Raw genomic sequence first — 8,631 nt, 5'->3', positions numbered from 1 at the left:
GGAGTTGATGAAAGAGAAAACTGAAGTTTATTTGTGAGATGATTGAATTATTTACATAGTATTAATAAAATATTTATTATTCTTATATTTATATATGTGAAATGCACGATTAGTATTTGGCTATCATGCTACAATGACCTAGAGTGGTTGAAGGACATCGAACGTAATTATGCTGAACTTCCTCGTGCATACAGTATACTAATTGTACCTAAAGGGTCTCCTCCCTAGTGATTAACGATATTGATCATCCTGCTCTAAAGTATTTCGGTGTACGTCTTGAGCGAGTTGTTTTTGTTGATTATGAGGTGTCATTGTTGATGGTTACAAGCACAAGAGTGGTTTGTGGATGTTGTCCCTCTGATGACTATAAATGTTGGCTTAACTCTAAAAACTCTAAAAACAGATTGCATGTATACCAGTGTCCCGAGTTAATCGTCGTGCATCCGGGGGACCGTGGATAGTATTTATGTAATGCCTGGATGTGGCAGATTTGTTATCTGTGATAATTGTAATGGAAGCTCGACTACAAAGGTCACCTTACCAGGGGTGGTGAGCTGGGTGAACTAATCCAGGAGACGTTGGTTGCTCAAATGTATCAGCAATTGATAGTATGCCAAGAAGTCGGTGTCAATAATTAGTTTGTTGACTTCCGGAATCATAAATCTCTAGTGATCTGCTGTCCGGGTTTTCCTACTGCACTGAACATGGAGGGGCTATTTTGAGAAGTTTAATCTTAAATCTCCTTTCTACTGTTTGAGCGGCATTTTCGGGATCGCGAAGACATTGATTTCCGATGTTTCGTGTCGTTGAAATCTATTATGAAGAAGTGGACCATTTCTACCAGGTTTTATATTGTAAAACCATTACTGACAAAGGCTATAGTACGTCCGTGAACCTAGTCCATCACGCTACACCACTGTTCCGGTCCTTGTCTCTCATTGTGGCAAGGATCAATTGGACGTGGGGTGAGAAAAGGGTCAAGCCATACGGTTTGTAGAAGGCCATCGATGGTAGAAGCACCGCCTGACCTGCGAAGATAGCGCTGGGACTGAGAGGGTTTGCGATCGCTAATTTCTTTCTTCTCGAACAGTCTTGGGGCGTGCTCCTTTTGAAACATCAAGTCACCGAATAAGCACTTCCTTAATCGTGTTGTATGGTTCTGTTGTCGGGGGGTTGGCAATGATCCACTTTGTCAACGTCCATCCAAAATGAAAAATGTCTCAAGAACTATTATTTGCAAGAATTTAAAGACTGATGCAAAAAGAGAAAATGCGAAAAGTGAAACTATGGAAAAGATACCATTGAAGAACATTTTATCAGCGGCTACGGATGGCGCTCAGGCCATGGAAGGCGAGACAAAGTCTTTATAGCATGTTTAAAAGTTTCAAATGAGCTTGCTATATATTACGTTATTTAACGTCAAAATTTGGTTGCGAGAAATCCGGAACAACTCTTTAAATGACAGATTATTTAATCAGGTTTGTGTAGCTAATGATAAAGGTTTCAACCAACTGCTATTTTCACGTGGAAGTACGTTTGCTGTCAAGAGGTTTGCGGTGATTTAAAGCTGTATTTGAATAAATTCAGGCCTGATATTAACTTGCTAAAAACCACCAGACTCATTTTTCACAATAAATAAAATTTTAAATATTATAATTGGAGTTGCATTTTATTGCTTTTATTGTAAGTTTTAACTCAGAAAAACGAAAAGATTCATATGGGAAACTAGGTATACTTAAATTAAAGTAACTGCGGGGAGCGCTAAAAAGTAATTGACTCTCAAAGTGAAAAGTAGACAAAATATGTTTGAGATTCTCTGTGCTAACTGATGAGGAATCAGACATCTAATCCGTTTGCGAGTCTGGAGCTGATGGAAGAGAAGACTTGGGTCTATTTGCAAGAAGGTAGTCAAGAAAATTTCTAAAAAATTTATAACAGAATTTGTAAGACCGCCACTTTGTAATCACTATCTCTAGATGGTTTCTAGTGTGCTTAGACACCTCCTGTGCATTACTATCTGTTGCTAACTTATCAGTTATTTGGTTTTCAAAAGTCTAACGTCTTGTTTTTCTGAATGGTCATATCGAACTATTGTCTATTCTGTGATTTTTTAAAATTTATCATATTGTAAAAAACATGGAGAAGGCAATATTAACCAATTATGGTACCAGTAAAGCGTTTAGTACGCCAATAGTTCTGTCTAATGAGAAGGTGAGTCAACATTACGTTTTGAAGTTACAATTGCATATGTAATTTTAATTGCCTAATTAATTTTTCATTCTAAATTATTTCAAATTATAGTATGGTTTAGGACGTGGTCTTCAAAATGATTGCGTTTTTGACGATGTCTCAATTTCGAGAAATCATTGTACAATAGAGAAAAGTGGAAAAGAATGGATTGTTATTGACAGAGTAAATGTTAATAATAAAACGTAGAAAGAACAGAATGATTGACAAAGTATTTTTCAGAGTTCAAATGGCACGTTGGTAAATGGAATTCTCGTGGGTAGATTAAAAGCTCATGTACTTCAAAACGGCGATGTCGTCACACTTGGAAGCAATACACAATTTCAATTTATCAAAAGAAACAGTGCACCTGAACCAGTTACTGAAAGCAATAAAAGCTCTTTATCTGAAGAAGAAATTATCAATATTACAGATGCTACATTAACAAAAGTTGAACAGCCGAATTTACGATTATCCCCAAGCTTAGAAGATGAATTTAACATTCCTATGGACGTAGAAGGTAATTCAAACATTGATAAGCATATCACAAACGAAAATAATTCTTCGGTCAAATCTGGCACTGTTAATGAATCTAACCATAAGTCCCAACTTCCACATTGCATAGAACATAAAGTAAATATGACATCAACTTCTGATGTGCCAAAAACAACACTAATTTCCATTAATCCAACTAGTTACAAAGGGTTTTTTAGTTCTTTTGTGATTAATAGTAATGTTAACAAAAAAAGTATTACTCTGCCATCTATATCTCAACCAAGTTTTGCTCAAAATACCCTACCAGGTGCAACTGCAACAACATCGACTGCTATACCATCCTGGCTTATCGGAGTGGTATCACAGAAAGTAAATCAACAGTCTCAAAAGTCTAAATGCTCTATAACTAAGAGTCCAAAAAGTGCTAGATTAAAATCATCAATCACATCTCCCCCAAAAACCTACTCGAATACTAAAAAGGGCTCAAAGAAAAAGAGTACAGAGGCAAATGATCAACCCAGTTGCTCAAAAGATTTTCCTCAGGCTAAAGTTGAATCTAGAAATGCTGAAGGAATAAAGGAGAATATTCCAAAAGATTTGCCTCAGGCTAAAGATGAATTGAAAAATGTTAACGACATAAAGGAGAAGATTACAAAAGAGGACACAGAACCAAAACCTGGGTGTTCTAAATCATCTGAGACCAAATTACATGCAGTACAAGATGAACTACAATGTATCATATGTACAGAAATGTTCATAAAAGCCGTAACATTATCCTGCTCTCATACATTCTGCAAATTTTGCATTGATGAGTGGAAAAAGAAAAAGACTGCTTGTCCAATCTGCCGAGCACCAATATGTAGTATTCTTCCCACATTGGTGATTGACAGCTTTATTGAAAAGGTTTGTATTTATATAAATGTGCATATGTTCTTTGCTTTTTATGTCCATATGTCTATTAGCTGTTTATATGTTTTATGTGTATTTTGTAATTTATAGATCCTAGAAAATGCTGACGAAGAAACAAAACTTCAAAGATCTAAACTAATAGCTGACAGGGAATCCCAACAGGCATCAGGATCGAAAGATTATAGAGGTAAAGAAAAATCTGCTACAGATGTTTTCGACGAAGCATTCGCCCATGATGCCATCATTTTGAGTTCTGACAGTGATATGAATTCATACGATTCTGATGCTGAAACTATGAGTTACTACGACGATGATAGTGATAACGGGTATGTACCATATAACGGACTACCAGGCGGTTATTACGGTGGGTATGGGTACTGTTTCCGTTGTGGCGACAGAGGTCACTGGGTTCGTGGGTGTCCCAATAGATAGGAAGTAAACGTAATGTTCTCCTAACTTATTCGTTATGTTAAATACCAAATTTACCTTTTACCTTATATATTTTGTTTGTTGTTTCTCGTCAATATATTTTTCTGGTTTTTAGTTTAGTTTTGAAATCATTTCCAATTGCATGCTTATTACATAAAAATTTACTTGATAGAATCTGAATAAAAATGTTTCTTTTTTCATGTTTAATGATGTTAGTATATTATTTAGACATTGAAATATAAATTAAATCAAAAATAGGAACTTAGGAATTTTTAACCAACCCACTCTGATCAGAGCAATGTATTTTTGATTTCGTTGTATTTAATATATGTATACACGTTTTACTTCTTTTCACTAAGTTTACAGTTTACTTTTATTTAGCCAATATCGGCATTCTTTCATAAATGAAAAGTACAGTGTCAACTTCTTACTGGTTACCTCTATAGTGAAGCAAAATATACACCACATTTGATCAAAAACCATGGCTCGTAAAAGAAAATCTTTGTATGTATGGATGAATAGTAAAAGGGAAGGGCATGAAAATTTTGTTTTGTTATCCAGCATAAAAATTTCATTTTTAAGTTTTTATTTCCTTTTTAATTTTATATAAAAAAAATTCTTCAAATTCCTTCCAAGTATTAAAATAATTAGTTTTTGGTGATGTCGCTATTTGACGTTATATTATTTTAGTTGTAGATTATTCATTTATTTTCATTAGTTTGAGATACAATATCTTTCGCAGTTTTCACTTGCAAATTAAGCTATCATGTTCTAAACAGGAAGAACGTATCAACAAATTATTTATTTAATTTGTGCGTCGAATTTGATGATTTATTTGAGTTATTCTGTTATTAGAAAGTAAAATCGCTTATTTCGAATTTGCTGGTACCTGCCAAGAACTTTATGAAACAGCTACGTTAATATAAATAATATGCTGTAATTTATATTTTTTTCGTATTAAACTTGTTATTTTGTTATGAAGCAGCACGTACTTTTTTACAAGTATGTAACATAATATTGTCTCTTAATGATTTATTATTTTCATAGTTTTCTGCTTTTGAATTAAAATTTAGTTGGAGAAGTTACTTGTTTTTTTTTAATTTTCTGAATTGAAACTTGTGTTAAATAGAATGAACTTTGAGATTATATTTCGCTGATAAGAAAACACTTTGTATATATTTTCATTAATAAAATAAAAAAGGTAGATACCTGTATTTGTAGTTTTAAGATTAATACCCAATCCAACGTCAATTTTTTATTTATTTTTCTTTGAAGACGCATCCTACGTATGCAGCGTTTGAGAAATAATTTTGTGGATCGAGTTAAAGAACACTTGGAACGATCGTTGTACAACCAGATTCAACTCATTTCAATATTAAATGATACATTGTATTAGAGAATAAAAACAGTAATTATTGCAGTGTGAAATAAATTATTTGTACTTGTCGATTTTGCGGTTGTTATTTTAGTTAGGATTTAATTTTTTTAAACTTCATTTCATTGATATAAATGCAATAAACACTCTATAGTGAAAAATGTTAACGTAATAAAGTGAACAGTAGGGCTGAGTGGTTATTAAATTTAATAATTTATTACTTTTGTGGCAACACTACTGTCTGTTTGTCTATCTATCAAACGCTTCTTATTTCTAAACAAAAAGAGATATCGAAATTGAAACTTCTTAAGAAATTCATACACAAATAGGTAAAACGTAAATTCTAAACATGGGAGCGAAATTTAACCTAGTTGAAGTTATAAAAAAACTTTATTTGAAGCAACACTAATATATGTTTAATTATATATTACTGATAGCAACGTTCCGATTTCTTAGTTTTTCACATTTTAAAAAATATCAATTACATCTTGATTTTAATGAAATAATAGAACAGTTATGCAGAACAATAAAGATTATTTGAAACAAACCAACAATAAAAGTAAGTGGTGGAAAAAACTATAATGATCTAATATACGGGCCACAATTTCACATGAACAGGATTTCCTTATGAGCTATGAACATACTACAAACTAGCGTATTTACAGTTGGTTGGTTAGTTAGTTAAAATATGCTAAATACTCCCAACTTATATCACATAAATTGTGTTTTTTCAGCAATGTAAAACAGGCCGGTTAACGATCTTTTATTCACACATTAAAACAAATTAGATGTAATTTATCTTACGATCGATAATGAAGATCTCATGACATTTAATAACCAACATACCTATAACTATTAAATTTTGCAATTAACGTTATTATATTTATTAAATAGTTATTATGTTTTATGAGATTCACTGAATTTACAAAACACTATTGCCAAATATTCTAAAAGAACTTAGGGTTTTGATTTGTAGACTTTCAGATTACAGTTTAAAATTTCATTCTTCTTCTTGAGATATAATTTTAAAAATGAAAGCCAGTTGAGGGTAAGTAAATTATTATTGTGATGAACAACGTAGACCATTCGCCTTTGACATGGATTCTAGTAATTGTACATATTTTTTTATTATATAGTGGACCCCCGGAAATCCGACAAACGTTTTGCAAGGCAGTCTCGAAGTATCGAATTTGTTGGATTATCGAGTACTGCCTAAGACCTCTTATAGTCCGGATTCTTTTACAAAAGAGTACCTTGTTATCACATCTGAAAGTATAAAATTACTTTCAACGTTTTAGCAAAAATAAGGCCGGAATGTGCACATTTGATATCCCATTCGAAAACCGTTAGCATCATAAGATTTTACGTCCTTTTTCACATAATTATCACTTCTGAAAGCTTTTTAAATACCATCCATCTTCCAATAATTTCACGAGCGCTTTTTCATGTTTAAATTATTTAATACGTTTTATCCAGGATAATGCCGGATTGTGCAAATTTGACATCGGATTAGAAAACCGTTGGCATCATGAGATTTTGCGTACATTTTCACATAATTATCACTTCTGAAAATTTAATAAATATCTTTCATCTTCCAATAACTTCACGAGCGCTTTTGTTATGTATAAAATTACTTTCAACGTTTTAGCAAAAATAAGGCCGGAATGTGCACATTTGACATCCCATTCGAAAACCGTTAGCATCATAAGATTTTACGTCCTTTTTCACATAATTATCACTTCTGAAAGCTTTTTAAATACCATCCATCTTCCAATAATTTCACGAGCGCTTTTTCATGTTCAAATTATTTAATACGTTTTATCCAGGATAATGCCGGATTGTGCAAATTTGACATCGGATTAGAAAACCGTTGGCATCATGAGATTTTGCGTACATTTTCACATAATTATCACTTCTGAAAATTTAATAAATATCTTTCATCTTCCAATAACTTCACGAGCGCTTTTGTTATGTATAAAATTACTTTCAACGTTTTAGCAAAAATAAGGCCGCAATGTGCACATTTGACATCCCATTCGAAAACCGTTAGCATCATAAGATTTTACGTCCTTTTTCACATAATTATCACTTCTGAAAGCTTTTTAAATACCATCCATCTTCCAATAATTTCACGAGCGCTTTTTCATGTTCAAATTATTTAATACGTTTTATCCAGGATAATGTCGGATTGTGCAAATTTGACATCGGATTAGAAAACCGTTGGCATCATGAGATTTTGCGTACATTTTCACATAATTATCACTTCTGAAAATTTAATAAATATCTTTCATCTTCCAATAACTTCACGAGCGCTTTTGTTATGTATAAAATTACTTTCAACGATTTAGCAAAAATAAGGCCGAAATGTGCACATTTGACATCCTATTCGAAAACCGTTAGCATCATAAGATTTTACGTACTTTTTCACATAATTATCACTTCTGAAAGCTTTTTAAATACCATCCATCTTCCAATAATTTCACGAGCGCTTTTTCATGTTTAAATTATTTAATACGTTTTATCCAGGATAATGCCGGATTGTGCAAATTTGACATCGGATTAGAAAACCGTTGGCATCATGAGATTTTGCGTACATTTTCACATAATTATCACTTCTGAAAATTTAATAAATATCTTTCATCTTCCAATAACTTCACGAGCGCTTTTGTTATGTATAAAATTACTTTCAACGATTTAGCAAAAATAAGGCCGAAATGTGCACATTTGACATCCTATTCGAAAACCGTTAGCATCATAAGATTTTACGTACTTTTTCACATAATTATCACTTCTGAAAGCTTTTTAAATACCATCCATCTTCCAATAATTTCACGAGCGCTTTTTCATGTTTAAATTATTTAATACGTTTTATCCAGGATAATGCCGGATTGTGCAAATTTGACATCGGATTAGAAAACCGTTGGCATCATGAGATTTTGCGTACATTTTCACATAATTATCACTTCTGAAAATTTAATAAATATCTTTCATCTTCCAATAACTTCACGAGCGCTTTTGTTATGTATAAAATTACTTTCAACGTTTTAGCAAAAATAAGGCCGGAATGTGCACATTTGACATCCCATTCGAAAACCGTTAGCATCATAAGATTTTACGTCCTTTTTCACATAATTATCACTTCTGAAAGCTTTTTAAATACCATCCATCTTCCAATAATTTCACGAGCGCTTTTTCAT

At 32.5% G+C, this 8,631-nt stretch overlaps 1 protein-coding gene across 2 annotated transcripts; it reads left to right on the top strand.

Annotated features, from left to right (window-relative positions):
- Positions 1-2,007: 2,007 nt before the first annotated feature.
- LOC108732370 (E3 ubiquitin-protein ligase RNF8-like) lies at positions 2,008-5,481 on the top strand. 2 transcript variants are annotated; one of them, XM_018463137.1, is made up of 6 exons: positions 2,008-2,211; positions 2,302-2,412; positions 2,470-2,746; positions 3,029-3,624; positions 3,721-3,956; positions 5,335-5,481. In XM_018463137.1, exons 1-6 carry the CDS (start codon positions 2,137-2,139, stop codon positions 5,453-5,455), a joined length of 1,416 nt encoding a protein of 471 aa, XP_018318639.1. In that variant the 5' UTR covers positions 2,008-2,136; the 3' UTR covers positions 5,456-5,481. The 2 variants fall into 2 exon arrangements, with proteins under 2 accessions (XP_018318639.1, XP_018318638.1); XM_018463136.1 differs by having other exon boundaries at positions 2,470-3,624.
- Positions 5,482-8,631: the final 3,150 nt, after the last annotated feature.

The sequence above is a fragment of the Agrilus planipennis genome, unplaced genomic scaffold (genome assembly GCF_000699045.2).
Source record: "Agrilus planipennis isolate EAB-ADULT unplaced genomic scaffold, Apla_2.0 scaffold30, whole genome shotgun sequence".
NCBI classification, from domain to species: domain Eukaryota; kingdom Metazoa; phylum Arthropoda; class Insecta; order Coleoptera; family Buprestidae; genus Agrilus; species Agrilus planipennis.
The sequence above is the reverse complement of the archived record's forward strand: the minus strand, read 5'-3'. Positions and strand labels throughout refer to the sequence as shown.

Bases quoted from the DNA above. Each gene is read 5' to 3' on its own strand.
- LOC108732370 (XM_018463136.1), top strand. From the start codon at position 2,137: ATGGAGAAGGCAATATTAACCAATTATGGTACCAGTAAAGCGTTTAGT. The intron at 2,212-2,301 runs GTGAGTCAACAT...TTCAAATTATAG, and splicing joins TAGTTCTGTCTAATGAGAAG to TATGGTTTAGGACGTGGTCT. The intron at 2,413-2,469 runs GTAAATGTTAAT...AGTATTTTTCAG, and splicing joins AATGGATTGTTATTGACAGA to AGTTCAAATGGCACGTTGGT.